We start from the raw sequence: 24,278 nt of genomic DNA, 5'->3' as shown, positions 1-24,278 counted from the left end.
TAGAAGCCTAAAAGGAACCTCAAATAGTTTTCAAATTAATCTTCTGCAAGTGTAATTTGCCAGAACATAAGAAACTCTCGCTTAGCAGACTAGTGCAAGGCATGTGTGGGGCTCCAGATAAGAACCAAAAGCAATTCATTTCCTAACTAGATGGACGTCGGAGAAAATAAACTAAAAGGGCTGTAATTTAAATACAATCCAAGCCCAGGAGCAGCCACATTCCAAGAGACTTAAACATTCCCATCGAGATCCCAAGCAACAACAATGCTATCCGCATCAGAAACACAACCACTTCCTCATTCTTTGACCTTTTCTGTTTAATTACTTCCTGTGATTTCTTCTAGGGTTGAGTATGCATGCTTCCCAGGGCTGCAAGCCTTCCGTAGGAATAAATTTGTTTGGAAGTGCAGAATGGCACTTGACTGGAAGAAACAGCGCAGACATAGTTGAACCCTGGGGCTTTACTTATCTGGAGGTATTTGATCTCTCTGAGGATGTATTCACTAGAGCTTCCTCTATGGCTATCTCCACAGGCCAAATTTTTCCACCCATTGCTCACCCCCCAAAACTGATACAGGATCTGAAACATGGAATGTGGGATATTATTGTTTTTGTAAACTGAGGAGTAGATAGGGGATAAAGTAGGAGGAAGGAGAGAATCAACAAGTAGATGGCTTACAATAAGTAAATATCTTGGTTTTCAAGATACATACAAGAATCATTTCAGCCAACATTTCTTAACCTTTTTGTGTGTGCCTGGATCCGTAGGGGAGTCTAGTGAGTTCCTTTTCAGAAGTGTTTTAAATGCACCAAATAAAACAAATAGCATTACAAAAGAAGCCAATTATATCAAAACACAGTTAACAAAAATATATTTTTTTAAATAACCAAGTTCACAGACCCCAAAGTTAAGAATCTCTGAGACAGATGGTCTCTAAGGTCTTTCCAGGTCTAAATCCTATGAAAACTTTTATGATAATTATGTATTCTTCACCAGCAAATGAACTCAGAATGGCAAATGTTTCAAGTTGTGTCTGGCCAACAAAAAAAGACAATCCCATCTGAACTTTTTTGAGTTCTTCCACTTTAAAAATCATAAAATTAATCACTGTTACCCAAAATGAGCAAATGAACACTCATAAGAAGGAATGAAATTACATTAAAATCCTTAACATCACACCAAGCAGTTTGAGAAAAGTAGAAACCAGGCAAATTAGCAACAAGTCTAAGTTTGTTCTGCACTACCCCTGGTTTTATTGGCTTTGACCATAACTGTTCATATGTGGTTTCCCCCATGAGACTGTGAGCAACTAGAGAACAAGATTTGGGGTGTGTGTGTTCATCCTTCATTGCGAAGAAGACCATGCCATCAGAGAAATAATGACATGACTTGCACTTGACTTTGTTTTGAGTGAGGGAGGGCTGTGCAGGTCACCAGCCTCACTTCTCCTCCAGAACCATCTGAATTCAGTGACCAGATATTCATAGGATGACTGGAGATGACCCAGGGTAAGGCAACTGGGGTTAAGTGACTTGCCCAAGGTCACGCAGCTAGTGAGTGTCAAGTGTCTGAGGTGACATTTGAACTGCACTGGTGCTCTTTCTACTGTACCACCCAGCTGCCTCGGAGAGAACAAAAACAATCACGCCAAAGGGTATAGACCAATGCCTGACACTGTACACCAAAATAAAGTTCAAATGGGTACATGATCTAGGTATCAGATTTATGGAGAATGGAGAAATTCATCACCAAACATGAGATAGAGAACATTATGAAATGCAAAATGGATAATTTTGATTACATTAAATTGAAAAGTTTTTGCACAAACAAATCCAATGCAACGAAGATTAGAAGGGAAGCAGAAAACTGGGAAAGAATTTTTACAACTAATGTCTGTGATAAAAGCCTCATTTCTAAAATATATAGAGAACGGAGTCAAATTTACAAGAATACAAGTCATTCCCCAATTGATAAACGGACAAAGGATATGAGCAGGCAGTTTTCAGAGGAAGAAATTAAAGCTATCTATAGTCACATGAAAAAATGCTCTAAATCACTATTGATTAGAAAGATGCAAATCACAACAACTCTGAGGTACCACATCACACCTATCAGATTGGCTAACATGACAAAACAGGAAGATGATAAATGTTGGAGAAGATGTGGCAGAGTTGGAACATTAATTCATTGTTGGTGGAGCTGTGAGCAGATCCAGCCATTCTGGAGAGCAATATGGAAATATACCCAAAGGACTATAAAAATGTGCATACTCTTTGACCCAGCAATACTGCTTCTACAGCTGTATCCCAAAGAGATCATAAAAATGGGAAAAGGGTCCACATGTACAAAAATATTTATAGCAGCTCTCTTTGTGGTGGCCAAGTACTGAAAATCAAGGGGATGTCCATTAATTGGAGAATGGCTGAAAAAGTGGTAGTATGTGAATGTAATGGAATAATATTGTGCTATAAGAAATGAGGAACAGGAGGACTTCAGAAAAACCTGGAAAGATTTTTGGAAAGGTTATATGAACTGATGCTGAGTAAAGCAAGAAGAACCAGGAGAACTTTATACACAGTAATAGCCACAATGTACAAGCACTGTTTCTGATTTAGCCCTTCACAGAAATGCAAGGACCTAAAACATTTCCAAAGGACTCTTGATGAAAAATGCTATCCACATCCAGAGAAAAACTATGGAATCTGAATGCAGAATGAAGCAGAATATTTTCTCTTGTGTTATATTTTGTTTTTTTTCTCATGGTTTCTCCCATTTGTTTTAATTCTTCTATGCAACATGACTAATGTGAAAACGTGCTTAATAAGAATGTATATGTAGAACCCACATAGGACTGTATGCGTCTTGGGGAGGGAAGGGGAGAAGCGGGAGAAAATTTAAAACTTATGGAAGTGATTGTTGAAAACTGAAAACAAATTAAGAAAAAAATGAAGTCTTTGCCTTTCTTGATATCCCCAGTGGTTAGCACCATGTCCGGCACACAGTAGGTGCTTAATAATAAATGCTTGTTGATTGTCCCCCAATTTCCATGTAGAGGTAAGCAGCAAATCACTCACTTATCAGGTAAAGTCTTTCCTCCCTAGATCCAACACACACACACACACACACACACACACACACACACACACACACACACTCCTTTTCCTTTCCTGTAATCAGGGGAAACTTCAGCAGTATGAAGGACAGACATATTGTCACAGATTCCCCTTCCTGTTGTCACCTCCCCTATGCACTGGTATCATTTAAACAGGAAAATAAACATGCCCATTCAACTGCCAAGTCCAAAACAGACTCTCAAATCTAGATGGATGGATGACTATTTGAGCAGCCTGGTTTCAGACATCAATGAGGCACATTCATAATTACAGGTTTTTTTTCAGATAGCTTCCTTCTCACCAAGGTGAGAACATATTAGAAAGTTTTCAAAAGTTCTTTAAGGAGCATACAATGTAGTTTGATTTTAGCTCTTAAGGAAAAACTGTACACACCAAGCCCAAGAAGAATGGGGACTTTTAAAGTGCCCAATGTACAAGATTAACTATGTCCATAATTAAAATGGAAAAGCTCACAAGAGATTCATCTGCAAAACTAAATATCCATTTAGGACCAGGAGTTCCCAGAAAAATTTCAACAGAAGGTTTGTACTTAGTTTGACATTAAGCCAACACAACCCTTCCCATCAACACTCTGGTCCTCCACTTACCCTTCATAAGTTTTTAACACACCCTGAGGCAGTTATTAGCCTCCATTCCAAAGCTCACTTGAATAGACACCAAAGTCTAAGTACTCCTCCATAGCTTTTATGCAGGCTTACACCTATGAAAAACCTAGTACCATGGAATCATTCAAGTGTTGCTTGTATAAAGAGAAATTAACACCAGAGGCCAATTTTACCATCAGAATTAATCAAGTTTTGGTTTACAAGCTCAACCTTAGTATAGGTGTCCTCATTCCATAAACTTAAGTGACTTCCTATTGCCTCCAAGTGCTCTGTTTGGCATTCAAAGCCCTTTATAACATAGCTCCTCCTACTTCTCTAGTCCTCCTTCACCTTACTCCCCAACACAAACTCTTGGATCCTGCTACACTGGTCTCCCGGTTGTTCCACAAACAAAATACTCCATCTCTTGGCTCTAGGCATTCTCTCTGGCTGTTCACTTTCTCTGGAATACTCCCTCTCCTCCATTCTGACTACCAACCTCCCTCCCTGGCTTCCTTTAAGTCCCAACTAAAATTCCACCTTCATCAGGAAGCCTTCCCCCCACCCCCCTTATTCCAGCCCCTAGCTTTTATTAATTACTTCCTATTTAACCTGCATATAGCTTGGTTTGTATGTATTTGTTTGCATGTAGTCTCTCCCATCAGACTGTCAGCCCTTTCAGGGCAGAAACTGTCTTTTGTCCCTTTTTGTATCCCCCTGCACTAAGTAGAATGCCTAATACATGGGATGCATTTCATAAATGTCTACTGAATGGATGTTTTCTATACTTTTTAATGTGATAAGTTATTCATTTTAGTTAAAGATAAGACTAAGTGAATAAAATAGGACTAACTCAACTAACATCACTTCCTGAAGCTTGGTTTGTAACTGAGCACCTGACACTCCAATTTTTGTGGGGATGAAAGGGGGAAGGCATCAACATACAATGCACCATGTATTGAATTCAGAATCAGAATGCCATAAGATCCGATGAGGGCCACATCCTTTGATTCCCAATCTAGCCCCATTTCCCTCAATTGGGCCTTTGCTCTGCTCCTTACTACATGTAACCTTGAGTAAGTACCATCCACTTACCTGGTCTCAGTTACCTAACTTATCAAATGAGAAGAATAGGTTGTATGATCTCTAAGGCCCTTTTCAAGCTCTTGGTCGATGGATGATCTCACTTAATACCTCTGTGACTTCGGGTAAGTCCTTTAATCTCTCTTAGCTGCAGCTTCTTCATTTGAAAAATAAGGACATCAGACTTATGATCTCTTCCAGTTTTAAATCCTATGATCCTAAGTTTAATTGCTAAGGTCAGGTTATGCCTTCCCATGGTTTATTTTGATGTAATCTATCCATTACGGCTCAGCTCAAGACCTACCAGATTTTTCTTACCATTTGAGCCCACAATCTAATACATCTTAGCCTTTCTCTCTTCTACGATTACCTTCCATCCATGCTGTATATATCTTGGCTCTCAGGCTGGCTCTCCATCCATTCTGTATATATTTTGCTTGTACATGTTGCCTCTCCCTTGGACTACGAGCTCCTTAAGAAGTAAAACCAACAGGACTTTGGATGGTTTAGGCTAAACATTTTGGCACAGTTTGAAATCTGTCTTTATTATGTCTCCTTTAACTAACTGATTATAATAACACCTTACTCATCACATATCCAGGCAACCTCAACTATGAGAGCCATAGCCAAGAAAGGAACATTTTAAAATGCTTCTGAGCAGCCAAAATAGCTGTCACTAAAATCCATGCACTTAACCTAGAAAAAGCTTCTTGGACCCTTGCTCAGAGTCAGTGACTAAGTTTTATTTTAGATACGATTCCAATAGGCTTAGTTAGAATTTCTTAAACCACCAGCAGTTTAAAAACAACAGATCACAAGGCGAGGTGTCTGCTAAATATGGGTATGAAGGTATTGGTAGAAGTGACAGTGAACCTATAAGGAGACAGAAAAAAAATTATCTGGAATCACACTGTACAGGTGAAAAAAGTCACTTCAAGAGTTCCTATTCTACTTCAGTGCAATACAATAACTGAGATTCATATTAACAATGACCCTGAATAATCATGTTATGTTCAGTCTAGTCCATTTGGAATGGTAGACTCATATAGTAGATGAAGAGCCAGTAAGAACTGGATTCCAGTACCAACACTGACACATCCTGCCTGTGTGATCCTGGCACTTTCCTACCCTTTCAGTCTTCTTATTGGTTACTCTCCTTCATACTCTCTACAATTTTGCAGCACTGGATTCCTCACTATTCCTTGAATAAGTCAATCTATCTTCAGATTCTAGGCATTTTTACTGTTTCTCATGCCTAAAATGCTCACCCTCCTCATCTTTTTCACCTGGATTACCTGGCTTCCTGCAAGTCTCAACTAAAATCCGACCTTATACAAAAAGCTTATTTCAGACCTTCTAAGTGCTAGTACTATCCCCTTCTGTGATTACTTACAATTTGTCTTGTTTGTGCATGGTCACTTGCATGTCATATCCCCCATTAAGGCTGTGAGGTCTTTGAAAGCAAGGACTGTCTTTTATATTTCTTTGTATCCCCAATGCTTAGCAGAGAGCCTGATACATAGCAGATGAGTTAGGAAAGACTTACTGACTAAACATCTCAGTACTACCGCAACTTTTTAAGACTCTAAGTGGCAGAAAAGGTAAAGACTGAGTATCCTCATCCAGGAATTCTTCATACCAATGACATCACATATTCAATCACCATCTCTATACTCCATTTAAGAGAAAATAGGAAAATATGTACTATTTTGGAAATGTTTCTATCAAAAATTGTTTCAATTATTTGGGCCATCGAACTCTTTCTAACTCCTAGTCCTATAGAGGTGGTGACAATGGACTCTCAATGGTCCATTGTAAATGAAGCATAAGCTTAGGCAGAGCTTCCCTACAAAGTGGGAAGAACTACACCTCCCAGTTTCTATTTGAGGACTTATCCTAGCCAAGTAAAGCTAAGTTCAAGGACCCACACATCACTAGATTGGCCACATGGGGGTGAATTTTACAAACCTTGTTAAGGGACTCAGATCACTACTGATGGCAGGAATCCCAAAGGAATCATGGAATCACTGGGGCAATTTGCATTTTGAAGGGTAAATGCCAGCTAGCTGAAGAAGTCCCACCCACTGGACTTATTCCTTGTCACTACCTCTGCAAAGTGCCACTATAGAACACTCATACAAATGCAAAATTCTAATCACTTTTCGATGAACTTCTAAGTGTTGTATTTCTCTTGGTTGTCCATGAAGGGGACATACCAGGTAATGATGTATCTCATTCTGCCTACTGATTTCTTCCTCACTAGGGTTGAGTTTTTCTTCAGTTTAAAGTCAGATTGGCCAGTCATCAAGAAAAAGTCAGGGCCTGAATACTCAATGAGGGGGCATCACCTGCACTACTTTGGGATAATGGTTTGTTTAAACCTGAACCATCATCACATGGACTTGGGGCTAGTGGCATTTGAAAGAGTCCCTCTGACATTAGAACAATTCTCTCCCCCCCACCTCCCCGAAAAGACTGGTCCAGAGGTCTTGACTCTCTCCATCTCACTAGTGGGGTCACACCACTCTCCCTCTCTTCTTTGGATTGTGTTCATGTACAATTTTATTTCAGTAAGCAAGTTGTGAAGAGTATAAACAAAGAAAAAAATATGAAATCTCTACCCTCAAAAGTAGGGTACTTTTGTTGGAAGGCTGTTTCGTGCATGTGATCTATTAATTAACAAGGCTATGAAAAGTTATTTTACTGGAAAATTGTCTTGAGATTTCCGAGAATGGAGAGATTAGTGAAGATTACAGAAATCTCTTCCTTTGTGGACCTGGACCTTGAAGATTAGGCAACCTTTGGAAAGGTGAAGAAGTCTGGGGGAAAGGTATTTGTAGGTAAGGTCAAAAGCACTGTCATTAGGGGGTAAGGTAAACAATAGAAGAAGTGGTAAAGAATCAAATATCAGAATCTCTAATTTGAAGATGAGTTCAAATCCCTTACTCCCAACATGAACCTGGCAAATCATTTCAACTCCCTGAGCTTCAAATACATTGGTTCATAGATCAAAAATTTAGAGCTGGAGGGAACTTCAGAGATTTAGTCCAGTCCTCTCATTGGACTCATGAAGAAAGAGACTTACAGAGATTCAGTGACTTGTTGAATACAGTAATTAGGTATTTTCAGAAGGAATCTGAATTCTGGTCTTCCTGTCTCCAATTCAGCTCTTTATCCACTATCCCACAATGAGTCTCATCTGTAAACCAAAAGATTCCTAAGATCTTTTCCATATTTAAAATACTAAATGTGTTTTAGATCCTTTGAATTTAGGAAAATTCAATTCACTTAACATTTCTGGACCGGATGTAATTATTAACATTGTACAATAATTATGTAGATGGTTTCAAAAGTGAGTCATGCTTTACCAGATGAAGAAAAAAAAGGAAATATTTTACTCTGTGAAGGAAAATGTGAAAATATTAAGCTTCGGTATTACATCCTTTAAGTGGCAGGGAGAATACTTAAAAGTATGAAATTTTTCAGTTTAAAATAATATTTTAAACAGTGTAAAATAACATTTTAAACAGTGTAACCAAATTGGATCAAAATTTCAAAAAATATACTCATGTCTGTATAGTTTCTTCATTCACTAGTATTAAAAATGAGAATTGGGATAAAACTAATTTCTTTGTCACTTTCATAGCAAGCGATACAAATATTCAATTATTCAATTAGAAATGGAAGAAAAAATATATTGAGAGCTTGAAGAGACTGCAAGGTCATTATTCTAAACTGAGGTTCATAAAGATTAAATAAATTGTCCAAGTCAAATAGGCAGTAAGTGGCAAAAGCAAGAAATCTTTTAAAAAATTCTTAATAAAACTTAAGAAATCATTAAGCATTTTGGATACTTGGTACTACATCATATCTCTCAGGAACATGCATTTTTCTGATTGTTCTCATAGTACAAAAAAAAGGAAGAGAACAGTCAGAAAAGTTCATCCAATAAAAAGACTTAGGGGCAGGTAGGTGAAGTCAGGGGGACCAGAGTTCAAATCTGGCCTCAGACACATACTAGGTGTATGACTCTGGGCAAGTCACTTAACTCCAACTGGCACCCCCCTTCCCAAAAAAGGAAAGAAACTATTCTATCCCTTTATGAGAAGTGGTTAGAACATGCTAATGCTTCTATATACAGCCGTCCTGTGAGCAGTCTTCAAGAAATAAATGTTCAACCTATTAACAATGTATTAAAACAAGGTTCTAGTATAATCATTTCCTTCCCTTCCTAACATACCACAGATTTACCTTTCTGGTATCCCACCCAAATTGACAATTTTCTAGTTAACAACACTTTTTGAAATGCTGATTCCATCTATTTTATAATTTAGAGGAGAAACCTACAAGAATAAACTAGCAAGTTAACATAGGATTTATCCCCAAAAGAAACTGGGTACTGGCAATTAAAAACCCCAAAAACCTTTGCAGTATTCATTCCTTCAGTGCAGAGATATTGAGTTCTCACATTAAGTCTAATAATGTTCCAGTGCCCAGAACACTGAACTGAAAACTCAAACACGGGTGTTTTTAGTCCTAGAAAGTCATCCACTTTCTATTAGACATTGGGCAGGCTGCTAATGAAATAATTTCCTCGTGTATCTGTGTGGCATCGTGGAAAAGGTTTTGGATTTGGGCCTTTTGTATGACTTGAGTAAACTTTCTGGGACTCAATCTCATTCATTAAAGTGATTGGCAGATGACTCTTCCAGCTCAGGAATCTATGACCTATTAAAAGTTCAAGTATTAAAGTTGCTTATCACCTTATCATGTAGGACAGGCTACTACCAATAACTAAGGAGAATGAAGGTGTAGGCCCGTCATCAACTAAGAGAAAGAGAGAGAGGAAACCCCACATGCTCCACTCTGGGATCCATCCAATGTCCAGACCTCTAGAGCAGGGGTTTTTAACTTCTTTGTGTGGGTCACGGCCCTCTTTAGTAGGCTGTTGTGAGAATCCCAATGAGATCATGTAAAAGTTTTTGACACTATTGAATCTCCTTCTACTTGATACTCTCTTCTCTCTAGGTTTTTGATATTCCACTCTCTCCTGGTTCTCCTCCTACCTTTCAGTGATCTCTTCAGTTTCCTTTTCTGGATCCTCATCCAGGTCATTCATGCCCTCTAATCATAGGTGTCTACAGCACTCTGTCCTGGGTCCTCTTTCTCTTCTCCTTCTATACTACTTCACTACGTGATCTTAGCTCCCAGGGAATTGACTACCATCACTATGCTAATAATTCTCAGATCTACCAATCTGGCCCTAATCTCTCAGTTGACCTTCAGTTTATAACTCAAAACTCTTTCAGATAATTTAAATTAGATATGTTAACCTCAACATATGCAAAAGATCTTTATCATTAGCTTTCCTATCATTTATCAGAACCTTTCCTCTTCCCCACAAACAACCACTTTACAGTCAAGGGCACTATTATCCTCATAGTTCTCCAGGCTCACAGCCTAGGTATAGTGGTGCATTCCTCATTCATTCATTCTCACTTTCTCTCTCTTTGTCTGTCTTTCATTTCCCAAATCCAATCAGCTGCCAAGGTCTATGGATTTCACCCTTGCAGCACCTCTTGAACACACCCTCTTCTCTCCTCTGACACTGCCATGACCCTAGTACAGGCCAGCATTGCCTCCTACATGGCTACTGCAGTAGTCTGCTGGTCAGTCAGCCTGCTTCAAGTCCTTTTCCACTCTAGTCACTCCTCCACTGAGCTGCCAGTGCAAGTCCAACCACATCACCCTACCCACTCTCCCACTCAATAATCTCCAGTGACCTCCTGTAACCTCCAGGATCAAATACAAAATCCTTTATTTGGCATTCAAAGTCATTCATAACCTAGTAACTCCCCTACCTTTCCAGTCTTTTCTTACTCCTCTTTGATCCAATGATACTAGTCTCTTACTGTTTCTTGAACAAGACATCCTGTCTCTCAGGTCTGGCAGTTTTCTCTGGCTGTCCTCCATGTCTAGAACACTTTCCCTCTTTATCTTTACCTGCTGGTTTCCCTGGCTTCTTTCCTATCCCAACTAAAATCTCACTTTCTACTGGAAGTCGTTTCCAACCCCTCTTAATTTTAGTGCCTTCTCTCTGTTCATCCTTTCTTGTTTATCCTATACGTAGTTTATTAGTACATATTTATCTGCTTGTTTTCTCTCCTCGCGTCTTAATTTTTGAGCTCCTTGTGATTTGGGACTTTCCCTGCTTTTGTATCCCTGGTGCTTAGCACAGTGCCTGACACATTGTTATTGCTGTGGCCCTTCTGTTGTGTCTCCTGAAGTATCTCCAAGCTCATGTTTGTTGCTTGCATGACACTATCTATCCATCTCATCCTCTGCCATCCTCTTCTTCTTTTGGCCTGTATTCTTTCCTAGCATCAGAGTCTTTTCCAGTGAGTCCTGTCTTCTCATTATGTGGCCAAAGTATTTAAGCTTCAGCTTCGGTATTTGTCCTTCCAATGAAGCCTGCGACACAGTAGGTGCTTGCCCCTAAAAAAGGGGCCCCACCAATTTCCATGAAATATTCCTTAGGGGAAAAAAAGGAAGCATGTTATAAAAGCACTGTAGACAGGAGACTTGAGCATTGTACCTTGCCTTCTCCCCTAAACCCCCAAAACAGCTTCAGGATGTTAGGCAAGTTATGTACTTTTCATGCTTCAGTTAGTTTTCTTATTGGAAAAATGAAGACTGGTCAATGTCTAAGGTCTTCTGTTTTATCTCTAAAAATCTATGGTTCTGTGGTTAACAGAACAAGTATTTCAATTCTCTACAGTCAATTCGGTGACTGCACAGTCAGCCTTATTGTTACCAACTACTATGCAGTAAATCTATGGAAAGGGTAGTGGTGTAGAGGGGAAGAGAGACAAGGATTGTGAACTCCAAACAGGATATTCCCTTGGATTTTGGAGACAAAGTCAGTAAACTGTATCCCTATGACACCAAAGCTAAGAATACAAACTGAATGACTTGCCAGAAGTAACCCACTGGAAGACATGCCTTAAGACCACCTACATGGCTTCAGAGAAATGTCACTAAAGGATATGCAAAAGTGGGGGGAAATCTAAGGTGAAATAAGCTTCAACTCCACTATCGTTTACTAAGCATCTACTATGCACATAGCACTGTACTAGGCACTGTGGGAGATAAAGATTTAAATAAGGCATAATCCCTGCCACACCCATAATTTATTTCAAAATGGTAACTCCAAGTTGGAGGAAAAAAAGGTCATTATGGCTTTCAGTCAAATGCAACATGTCTTGTAAACTGATACCATAATTCAAGTATGGTTGTTTATATAAAATTTTTTTAAGCTACATCAAAGAATAAGAATTTTTTAGGGTACAAGGGAAAGGCAGATGGTAGCTGACAGATACCTTTATTACCTTTATGGTCTCTGGTGTCCATAGAAACCAGCAGCTAGGTGACTCTATTCAGAATACTGGGCCTAGAGTCAAGAAGACCTGAGTTCCAATCTAGCATCAGATACTTACTAGCTGTAACCCCAGGCAAGTCACTTAACCCTCTCTGCCTCAGTTTTCTCAGCTATAAAATGAGCTGGAGAAAGAAACAGCAAACTACTCCAGTTTCTTTGCCAAGAAAACCCCAAATGGGGTCACAAAGAGTCAGACAGAACTGAAATGACTGAACAACAACAGCCACAACACATAGGGGAAAAACAACTAATTCTCCAAGCTTCATCACAGCCTTGATGAAATATCCCTCAAGATCATTCCATTCCCTTGGGCCTGACTTCCCACTCACCAAACAGTCTTCTGACTTTGAAATTCAGCTTCCCAACTACCTTGACACCAGCTGAAAGTATATCAATCTGTTATAAATCAATAAATGGACAGTCTGGTTTGCATATTGGACAGCTTCTTGTAAGAGGGTCCATATACAGTTTTGGGGAGCCTGGATAAGCCCATGTCACTCTCCTACTCAATAAGCTCCAGCAAGGGTGAGGAACCTGAGGCCCCATGTAACCTTCTAGGTCCTCGGGTGTGGCCGTTTGACTGAATCTCAGTTTTACAGAATAAATCCTTTTATTAAGGGATTTGTTCTGTGAAGTTTAGATTCTGTCAAAGGGCCACACTTAATAAAAGGGTTTGTTCTGTAAAACTTGGACTGAGTCAAAAGGCCATCCCGAGGACCTGAAGGCCACATGTGGCCTCCAGGCCACAGGTTCCCCACCCTTGCTCTAGGGCCTTCCTACACTTCTGGGATAAAAGAAAGAAGGAAAACAAGCATTTATGAAGCTGCCTACAATGTGCCAGGAATTATGCTAAGGGACAGGGATGCAAATATAAGCAAAATGGACAGATCCAGCACTTGAGGAGCTGAACACAGAAAGACAATGCAAAAACGGGGGCTGAAAAGCAGGGAAGTGTACTCACCTGGCAGTCAGGTACAGAGCAGAGAGGAGAATGAAGGCAGGTCACCCTCAGCCTCTCTAGCAAATGGAGACTACAGGAAGAACTGACCAATGAGAAAAGGGGGACTAGGCTTGTGGAGGGATATCACATGCTAAGTACACTTAGAAAGGCAATTGAGGGTAAGGGGGCTTCGAGTACTGAGTAAAGCCAGGATGAGCTAGCAGTAGAGATGTCATGATTTTTAAGGCCAGAGGAAGAAAAAAAATATACTGTCTCCTCTGTTTAGCTTTTAAAGCCCTTCACAACCTGGCTCCAAACTACCTTTCCAGCCTTACTGGTCTCCTCTCTCTCTCTCTCTCTCCCTCTCTAACCCAGCCTTCCATTTCTCACACACTCTATCCACCTGTCATCCTACGGTCCTGGAAAGCATTCTCTCCTCACCCAGTGCTTCCTAGAATGTTTCTCTTCCTTAAGATGAAATTCTAATCCTTTTCTACGTGGAGCTTTTCTTGATTCAGGAAACTGATTAGCTCTCTCCCTTCCAAACTACCTTATATTCAATTACTTTGTGGCGAGCATATTTATTCTGTATCTACTTACACGCAACTTGTTGTCTTCTGTGGTTGAATGTAAACTCAATGACTATAGCAAGTATTTGTATCCCCACAATAAATTGTGTAGCACACAGTATGGACCTAAAGAAATGTAAATGATTTACAGATTCATAGGCTGAATTGACAAAATGGAGTTTCTTCCTTGGCCCAAGGAGACCTGAGGTCCAGATTGGACCTGAGGTGACTTCTTAGGTATGAGTGAATGACCCAGTCTGATCGGTCAGTTTATCTGCTTCAATGAACTTTACAAAAAATGAGGGGCAGCTAGGTGGTGCAGTGGATAGAGCACCAGTGCAGGAGTCAGGATGACCTGAGTTCAAATCTCACCTCAGACACTTGACACTCACTATCTGTGTGACCTTAGGCAAGTCACTTAACCCCAGTTGCCTCATCCTGGGTCATCTCTAGTCATTCTGATGAATATCTGGTCACTGGATTCAGATGGCTCTGGAGGAGAAGTGAGGCTGGTGACCTGCACAGCCCTCCCTCAATCAAAACAGAGCCAAATGCAAGTCATGTCGTTACTTCTCTGATGGTATGGTCTTCTTCAGCAATGAAGGACGAACATACACACACAAAGAAACAGACTCCTTCATAATAAATACTAGACAAAGCAATAGACTAACAGTCACCCAACTAACCAACCAAAATTTATCAGAATTTTACATGTTATAAGCTTCAAGATCCATATTCTATATCCAGTGATAACTAATTCTGATTTTTTCCATCAGCTTCCAGGACTAAAACTCTTTAAAAACTGTATTAGCTGCCTACTGCGTGTGGAGCAAGGGTATCAAATTCAAATAGAAACAGATCCCTGACTGCAGCATATTGACTTAGAAAACTACAAACGAATATTACCTATATTGCACTGTACTTAAAAAAGATATTTCCCATTTACATTTTAATCTGATTCTGCCCACTAAAATTTTTCCCACATCCCATTTGACACCTCTGGTGTAGAGTACAGTTCTTATCCAGCAGAACATACAAAATTTTGAAAAACACAGTCTATACTCTCAAAAAACTTCCAGTTGGGATGTGCCTAAAATTAAATTGATAAATTGATAGTTTGATGATGAACTCTCTATTTACCCCTCTTTCTTCACACTCCTGTATCACATCTCCTTCTTTACTCTTTTATCAGTTAGAAGTGGCCCTTTTCCTTGCTAAAGCAAACCCTACACCAAGCACCTGTGAGGTCATCCCAATGCAATAGATTGTCCTCACTATCACTCTCATTCTCTTGATAATCTTCAATTTCTTCCTTTTTACTGGCTGATACTTTATGGCCCATATCTCCCTATATTAAAAAAGATAAACTTGATCCTACAATTTCCATTATCTTTCATCCTATATCTCTTTTTCTTGTGTAAATTCCTTGAGAAAGCCTTCTAAAATGGCTTCCATGACCTCTCCTCTCCGACTTCTAAAATCACTGCTGTGTAGCTTCCAACTTTATCATTCAACTGAAACTGCTCTCTCCCCTTACTGAAGATCTTATAATAGCCAAATTTAATAGCCTTTTCTTGATTCTTAGCCTTCTTGACCTTTCTGCCTTTGATACTGTCAATCACCCTGCTCCCCTGAATACTTTCTTCCCTCTATGGTTTATGACGTTGTTCTCTCTTGATTATCCTCTTATCTTTCTGATAGATCTTTCTTGGTCCCTTTGCTGAATCTTCAGGCAGGTCACACTCATTATTCATAGATGTCCCCCAAGAGTCTGTTCTGGATCCTCTTCTCCTTGGTGATATTATCAGCTCCCATGTGTACAATTATTATCACTATGTAGATTATTCCAAGATCTATATTACCAGTCCTTATCCCTTTCTTGAGTTAAAGTCTTAGATCAGCAACTGTTTCCTAAACATTTCCAACTGCATATCCTATAGCCATCTCAACTTAACATGCCCAAAGAACTCAATAACAAATCCTCAAACCTTCCACTCTTCTGAACCTCCTTATAATTGTCAAGGGCACCAGTCTCTTGATACTCAAGTGTTCTTGTCACTCAGATTCAAAACCTTAGGGTCATCCTTGACTGCTCAATCTCACATATCTAATCTGTTGCCAAGTCTTGACTTGTATACCTTTATAACATCTACCATACACATCCTGTTCTCTCCATTCACACAGCTACCAATCTAGTTCTGGCCCTCATCATCTCATGCCTGGCCTATTACAATAGTCTTCTAGTTGGTTTCCCTACCTTCAAATCTTTCCCCACTCCAATCCACCTGAGGTGCCAAAGTGATTTTCCTAAAAGACAGGTTCAGTCATGTTATCCCCCACTCAAGTTTAATATTCATCGGACTACCTCCAAGATCAAATGTTCGTTTGGCATTTAAAGTCTCTTACAGCCCAGGTCTTTGCAGTCTTACATTTTATTCCTAAATTATCAAGGGCTCTATAACACTGATGCACTTGCCTGTCCATGCCTTTTCATAGCTATCTCTCATGCCTGGAATGCTCTCCCTCCTCATTTCCACCTGTTGGCTTCCCCCAACACTAAACTTAAAATCCTAGCTTCTGCAGGTCCTTGCTACTACTAGCGTATTTTGAAATTACCTTCCACTGATTATACATACATAATGCTGGATTTTTTTTGCATTTTTTTATCTTCACTATTAAAATGTACATATACACCTTGGAGGAAGGGATTTTTGAGCTTAGCACAGTGTCTGGCACATAAGTGTTTACTAAATGAATGGGCAGCTGTGTGGTACAGTAACTAGAGTACCAGACCTGGAGTAGGAAGACTATCTTCTTGAGTTTAAATCTGGCCTCAGGCACTTACTAGTTGTGTGACCCTGGACAAATCACTTAACCCTGCATCCCTCTATTTTCTAATATGTAAAATAAGCTGGAGAAGGAAATGGCAAACTACTTCAGTGTCTTTGCAAAGAATACCTCAAAGACTGAACAACAAAAATGAATGTGAATGCATGTTTTAGAATGTAATGTATGTATGTCTTTGAGGGGTAGGTACCTATGGGAAAAATCATTGCTTCATTGTCTTACCTCAGTTCTATTGTACTAGCCTTTGATAATTTAGCTCTAGGCATTTATTATTGATACTGTGGGCTTAGAGATTTTTTTTTAATCACTTGCTCTTACGAAGAGAAGCCCTTTAGATCCTTACCTTCCTTCTCTTCCTCCAAGGAAGGTCCTGACTAGTGAGGATAAACTTGCAAAATCATCCCAAAGAAAAAGTAGGTTGCAGAAAATGGGAAATGGGAAAATGGGAAACTGGCTAGTTCCCTTATGCTCCTGAGTCAGGCTCCTTTCCCAGTAGGGCAACATTTTTGTGGTTGTTTTTTCAAAATTCTTACTCTGGAGCTGAACAAACTATGTTTATTCATCCTTTTTACCTTCTTCACTTCATGCAAATAACTGGGCTACCAGTAGTTTCTTGATGTGGATAAAGAAATACTTGTATCCTCACAATTTCTTTACAAGTAAATTTAGGCCCTGTTAGAAATAAATATTAGGGGATTCACATGAATAACATGTAGATTTCTCACGAGAAATACTCTCATGTGTTTCGATTTTATTTTAAGATCTTGATTTTACAACAAGAGATTTTTAGTTATACTGAAATTCCAAGAAGCAGCATAAATCCAAAATGTGTACTTTCTAATTCTAACCTTGAATTGTACAACAATTCAGTATGCTAAAGAAATATGAATTTGGAAACCTATTAGGTTGGAAATATATCCTCAAACCTCTAGCTTTAGGTCCTTAATTGTTTAGGATCCTTTTAACACAAATTCTCTTCGGTAATATGCCATTTTATTAGTCAGGCTTAAAATGAAAGAAAAGACAGGTTCAGGTGTAAGATTCATTGTCATTTCCTCCCTCCTTTGTATGTCAGCCATAAAAATTCAACTTCCTTTTTATTAACATTTCAAAGTACCATCTGAAAATAAAACAAAAACAAAAACTAAAATAGAAACTACCAGCTGATAAGGCCAAACAACCAGAGAAACCAATACCAGCTGGCACAAAATCCAAGCAAAGGATGTCTCCAGGCGAACAGGTCAGCACTGTATAGTGTGATGTATAAATACGAAGAAAATCTCTATAATCCAACTAAGATAAGCCTCCCTTCCCAACATTAGACCCCCATTGTCTAAACAAAATAACATATGGGGGAAAAGGAATGAACAGGCTTCTTTGGGTGGAGCAACGTTCATTCATTCGTTCACCATATCTATAAGAACTCTGTATTCCTTCTTAACCTCCCTTTTCCAATATCTGCTGTGGCTTTTACAGAAAACCCCAAAGCAAGTACTGGTTTGGGGAGGGGGGGAAGCTAAATTAACATTCTTTCACCTGCCGCATGATGAGATCTCCCTCCCCCTTCACACCATCCTGTCGCACAAAACTGAGTCACTTCCCTCCCCTGGGCTCTTCAGTCAATTGTAGGAAGATAGCGCCTTCCTCGCCCCCCCCCCCCCAAGAAATTGAACCCCAGGCAATATCCATCATCTCAGCATCCTGGTACCTCCCCCCGCCCCCCCAGTCGTTTAGTTCGGTTCCGAATTGCTGCAGCTCTAAGATAAGGAGGGGGAAAGAGGTGTAGGGAGAGAGGAGGTACCTAGGTTAATGGCAGCTCTGAATGAAAGATGCTGAAGGTTTGCACTGGATTTATGAATGTGTTGGGAGGGGGAGAGGAATCATGTGACAAAGGGATCGTCTTATTCACAAAAAAAGGTGAGGTGGTAGGTGGTAGGGAGAGTTACTAAGTACCTAACAGCAACAGCCAGGCAACTGGCTCCGGTCGGAGCCCTAGAGACCGAGGAGCCCAGCACCCGAATAGAGACCAGGAGACCCGGCCCCACCCCAGCCACACCGGCGCTGGCAAATGCCTTAGGGATAGGAGGAAGGGAGGGGGGCGAAGTCAAAAGTAGTCACCTGAACACCGAGACTGCTCGTCTGGAAATTGCACCCTCCCACAGGACTTGGAATAATAATAGTAGTAAGGATAATAAAGTGTCAGGGGAAGAGGAGGGGGAGGGGGGAACTCGTAACAAATGATCTAAGCCTTCCCCCAGACTGCAGGCACCCAGACACCGTGCAACAGTATCGTTCCCACCAAAGAACTCCGTCTGCGCCCCTACGGGTATGTATCATTCCTCACATTCTCCGTTCTACCGGGGTGAGTGTGTGTCCCGCAGAGCCCCTCGTCCCTCCTGCCCCCCCCACTAGGTTCCGCTTGCATGTATATGTGAATACACAGCCAGGATAGGCAGAGGGGGCTCCCCCTCAGTCTGGGGTAACCCCCTCCTCAAAGGAACCTCTCCCTCCATTTCTCCGAAATTGCTTGGGGGAGTGGGGGGAGAAGAAGAGACAAGCACTGACCCACAGACGGACCGACACCCAGACACACACACGTCCCCTTGGGGCTGCAATAAAATGCCGGCTGGCCAGGGCAGGGAGACCGTGTGTACAACAAATGCCACCCGCTGCTCCCGCGGTGGAGCCCTCTTCCTCCCCTCTCTCTAGTGTGTTTTTTATGAATGAAAATGTGGTATGCAAATGAGAGCGATTCAAGAAAAAGAAATGGCGGATATTGGGCATCACCGGACTCCCGAAGAGCCACCAGAGGGGAGCTAGGAAGGCTTAAAAATAATGAAGTTAACAACAACAAACGAGGGCCGGAGGGAAGCGGTTGGAGAAAGAGGGTGTGTGGGGGGTGGGGTGGGGAAGGGAAGGGAAGGGAAAGGTGGTGTAAAGGCTTCCTTTTCTGCAGCGAAAGGTAGAGGGACCTTTGTGAGTCAGAGTTATTAAGGAGAAAAAAAGGGGAGGGAAGTGTTCCCCCACCATTGCCCCGACCTTGGGGGGGCCAAGCAAAGAAAATGCTCGACTCTTCTCTGCAAATCCTCTGACTACTAACCCCTCCTCCTCCTCGTTCTCTCTCTCTTTCTCTCCCCCCCACTTCGGTATTAGGCGGACAGTCTCCCACCTCCTTACCACCACCACCCTTTTCTCCGTCCCGGGGCCGAGTAGTGGGAGGGGGCTCCTTCGTTTCCCCCACTCCTTTCACTCTGCTTCCGCTAGTCACCCCTGCTCCAAGCTCTCGGGATAACTCCCCCCTTCAATACCCAACACGACCCCCCCCCCCCATCAAAGGAGGAAAAAAAATCTCACACCAGAAATTTTCTAAGCTGGAGTCAATTCATCAACATCACAAACTTAACCCCATGAAGTTCCCCCCATCAGTATGTCTCCCCTTCCATTTGCCCACATTAGTTTCTCATGAAACCCCTTCTTTTACCCTCCTCCGCCCCCGAAATGCAAAAACTTACTCGTCTGGGTGTGTTTCTTCGGTCATTTTCTTGTTCACCTAGATGAATGCCCCGCAGCGGGTAGCTCGGTTCCCTTCATCTTCCCATCCACCCACCCCCCCCCTTCCTCACATTTCGAGAGATCGCCTGATTGGGGAGGGGGGAGAGGAGAGGAGGGAGGAGACAGGAGAAGAGGGGCTGGGGATTACGGGGGCACAGTTGGGAGGGTGTGAATTCAAGTAGCCAGCGGCAAAGTGCCGAGGTTTTAGGGGGGCTGAGAAAGAGTAGGGAGGAAAGGCAGAAGGGGGAAGGCACAGAGAAAAGGGGAGCTGAAATGTGGGGGGGGTTAGTGTGGGAGACACCGGCGTCGGGTGGCAAAAAAGGGGAGAATGAAGCTAGAGGCTGGGTTTCGAAGGGAACAGTTTCCAAGAGTGAGGGGACGGAGAAGAGATTTGGGTTGGGGGGAGGGGGACGAAGAGGGGGAGGGTACGAAGACAAGAAAAACAAGCAGCCAAGCAAGAGGAGTGGAAGAGAACTGCCTTGGGGAGGAGAGGAGGGGAGGTGAAGGGGTCTGCCCGGAGTGAGGAGGGGGCTCGGGGTCTGGGGCGGGGGGTCGCCCCCAGGGTGGGAGAAGCTGGACCAATCACTGTCCCGGGGAGCGGTCCGCCGCGAGGGGAGGCGCGCCTAGGAGGCGGTGCTGGGCGCCCCGTCCGAGCCCCATCTCCCTACTCCTCCTCCGTTTTACTCCATATTGGATTCTCACCACCGCCAACAGGAGGAGGAAGTAGGGCGGAAGCGATGACGTCTTCCCAGCGGCCAGAGGTGGTGGAGTGCAAAAAGCTTCCTACTTGCGACCAAAAAAAAAAAAAAGAGAGAGAGAGGGAGAAGAAAAAAAAGAAAGAAAAGAAAAAAAAACTTTGCCCAACCCCACTGGGCATGTCCGGCTTACTTCCCCCTGCCCACCTCTCCCACTGGAGGAGCTGCGGAGTGGACTTGTTTCCACTGGGGCTGTGTTAGGCTAGCCCCAACTCTCCCGTGCTCCGGGTTTTAGCTGCCCCAGGGGTTGGGGAAGAGGAGGAGGCGGGAGCAGAGGCACTGGGATTCGCACACATCTGGCTCCCGTTCCAGGAGCCTGCTTCCCCCCCCATCCCCCTGCCTCTCCAACCTCTCCTCCCAAACCCAGGGATTAAACTAGGGGCTGGGGCGGGGACAGGGGCTCGGAGATAGGAAAGGGGTAATTAGGATAAAGCGGGAGAAACGCAAAGGGAGTGCGGGGGTCCGGCAAAGTGGAGTCAACTTTCCCTCGCCCCTCCTGCATAGCATGCGGGCTCTCAGGGTGTCCTTGCACTACGCCCTCTAGGATTACGGGGGAGGGGAGAAGTGACTAGTTTTGGAGGGCTCGGCAGCCGCATAGCCCCAACAGGTTTTTTGTTTGTTTCAAATTCGCCTCCACTTGGACCTAAACGATGCTCTTGTTTGGCGGAAGGGGCGCGCGTTTGGTTAAAGTTCTCACACACAGGCAGGCAAGTTGATCTAAAAGGTTTGCATTTCTGCTGAAATCATGGGGATTGTTCGGTTTAAAGGAAGTTCTAAATAACAAGTTATTGTCGTGTGTCTCGTGGAGGAGGAGAATAGGACTTGTCGCCAGACTGTGGTAAGGGCGCTTGAGAGAGAGCAAGGAAAGAGGAGGGGTGGCCCCAGACGTCTCTCCATCACTAGTTGACTGCTGTTAAGATGCAGAATCTTCTCATACACCCAGGACATCAGTGAAATGTGTCATAAAGAAACCAATATTTGTCTAGGAGTTCCAAGACCTAGGTTCTCGTCCAGTTCTGCCATAAGCTAGACATACGACCTTGGACAAATCATACTAGTAACGTTTCTACCTCTGGCAAAATGAAACTGAACTAGATCGTCCCTAAGGACACGAGGTATAGGGGAGAGAGTGCTGGATCTGGAGTCAGAAAGGTGGAGTGCAATGAGAAGAAAGCGGGATATGAAGTCCAGGGGGTGGGCTGAGTTCACATCCCTATTCTGTCTTTGACAGGGGAGTCTTCAAAATCTCTGGGCCCTTCTTTTCACATCTCCAAAATAAGCAGATTGAACTAGGTAGCTTCCAAGACCCCTTCCAGTTCTAAATTTATTCTATAACCATAGTTCAAATCCTGCTTCCAGCTCTTCTGTCTAGCTATATGACCAATGCATAAGTCACTTAACTTCCTAAACCTCTGTTTCTTAACTTTTAAAGGTCCCTTCTAACTCTAAATCTACGATCCTACTTCTAGATAAAAACTCCCATGAAATATCTGGGAGAAAGATGCCTATATTTCTACCTTCTGGAGGCAGCCTTGAATATCATCTATTTTTCCAGACTGTATCAGGCATTCCTCTTTCCCTTCCTTCCTTTCCTTTCCCTTCCTTTCCCTCCCTCCCTTCCTTATTTCTTTCCTTCCTTCTCCTCTTCTACTCCAAAAGCCATTGGGATAGTTTTTGTATACCAGATGGGCACCAGTCAAATATCTTCACCCTTAGGACAGTACCATCATAAACAGACAGATACATCCCCAGAAAGCAAGTCCTTTGAGGGTAGGGTATAGAGCCTTGAAGTATTTGCTATGTGGGTATAGAATGTGCTAGTTCAGAACAAGTCAAAAAGATACAGTCTTGCTCTTCGGTGTTTGTAACTTGAAAGAGAAAATCCAGTTCCTTCTGAATACGAAGAAGACAAACACCTCAATTAAATAATAAATAATAAAAAAATGAGATGGCAGTACTAGGGGGATGAAAAGTGGAAGCATCCACTGCGTGCCAGGCATTGTGCAAAGTGTTTTTTACAAACACTATCTCATTTGTTTCCTATAACAACCCTAGAAGGTAGGTGCTATCATTATCCCATTTTACAGTTGAAGAAACTGAGGCAAACACAAGTTAAGTGACTTGCCCAGAGTAACACAGCAAATGTCTAGGTCCAGATTTGAATTCAAGTTCTATCCACTGAGCAACCAGCTGCTTCAAGATGACATTTCCACTGAAGATTATAGAAATGAAAACAGGGGCATTTATAGGATATTTAATGAGTGGTTAAAGTCTCAACTTTAGTCAGAGAGAGTTTGGGTAGTTTAACATCTATATCACATCCATCTTACCTACTTTGTCATTTATTAGATAGATTTGGGAATCATCTATTATTAGATGCACAGCCCTGGATAAAATTTGAAATAATGGAGAGTCTAGGACTAGGTATCAAAATGCCTGGGTTCTAGGTCCAAATGAAGTGTGAACTTGAGCAAGTCCTTCTTTCAATAAGTTTTTACATAAACAATAATGTTTTGCGTAGCAGTGTGATAGAAGCTGGAATAGATCCAAGTGGGCTCCTGTCCTGAATGGGGCCTACAGTTTAGTTGGGGTATAAGATAATAATAACTAACATTGATATAATAGAGCTCTAAGGTTTTCAAGATATCTTATGCTGAGGGGGTAATTGCTATTATTATCCTCATCTTACAAATGAGGAAACTGAGGCACAGAGAAGTTAAGGTATGTGCTCAGAGTCACGAACCTATAATATCTGGGAATAGATTTGAACTCAGGACTACCTGGCCCCCACCCCAGCATATCTACTGAGCTACCTAAACACAAATAACTATCTCCTGGCACAGTGCCCAATATATAATAGGACCTTAATAAGTGCCTGTTGATAGATTGATTGGAATGCACAATATTGCCTAGGAGCACTGTAGATTTGCAAAGAAAAATACTTTGAGAGGTCAATAAGGAAGATGGTTATTCCTAGCTTTTAATTCATAAGCTATAGGATGGGAATAAAATATGCTATTATCTACCTCACAGAGTTATTGTGAGGATCAAATGAGACATGGGAAAGTGCCTTAATGTAAGATGTTATAATTGCCTCTAACTACTTTAAAAAACTCTTCTGGGTCCTTGCCCTTACCTATAATTGGCTACCTCCCACAGTAAGAAAAAAGGTGTTACTATACCTTTAGCATTAAATGTATACATATGTAGGAAGAAGTGATGGGGAAGGAGGGAAGGAAGGTTCATTCCCTTGCTCCAACTTAAGAACTACTTAGTAAATATTTTCTGGTTAAGTGGTTTATGCAGGATCATATATGGAGTTATTAATGAAAGGTCTGGGACCCAGGGCTTTCTACCTCCAAATAACAATATATA

General features: G+C 41.8%; 1 protein-coding gene across 1 annotated transcript in view; it reads right to left on the bottom strand.

The window, feature by feature from the left end:
- Positions 1 to 21,098, bottom strand: part of SPRED2 (sprouty related EVH1 domain containing 2) — a 172,670-nt gene extending 151,572 nt beyond the window's left edge. Inside the window, exon 1 of the mRNA XM_072635393.1 lies at positions 20,109 to 21,098. Coding sequence (XP_072491494.1) covers positions 20,109 to 20,134 — 26 coding nt within the window. The 5' untranslated portion in view covers positions 20,135 to 21,098. The remainder of the gene's footprint in view (positions 1 to 20,108) is intronic.
- Between the last annotated feature and the right edge of the window lie 3,180 nt (positions 21,099 to 24,278).

The sequence above is a fragment of the Notamacropus eugenii genome, chromosome 1 (genome assembly GCF_028372415.1).
Source record: "Notamacropus eugenii isolate mMacEug1 chromosome 1, mMacEug1.pri_v2, whole genome shotgun sequence".
Taxonomy (NCBI): domain Eukaryota; kingdom Metazoa; phylum Chordata; class Mammalia; order Diprotodontia; family Macropodidae; genus Notamacropus; species Notamacropus eugenii.
Note: the sequence above shows the minus strand (reverse complement) of the source record. Positions and strands in the feature narration are given on the sequence as shown.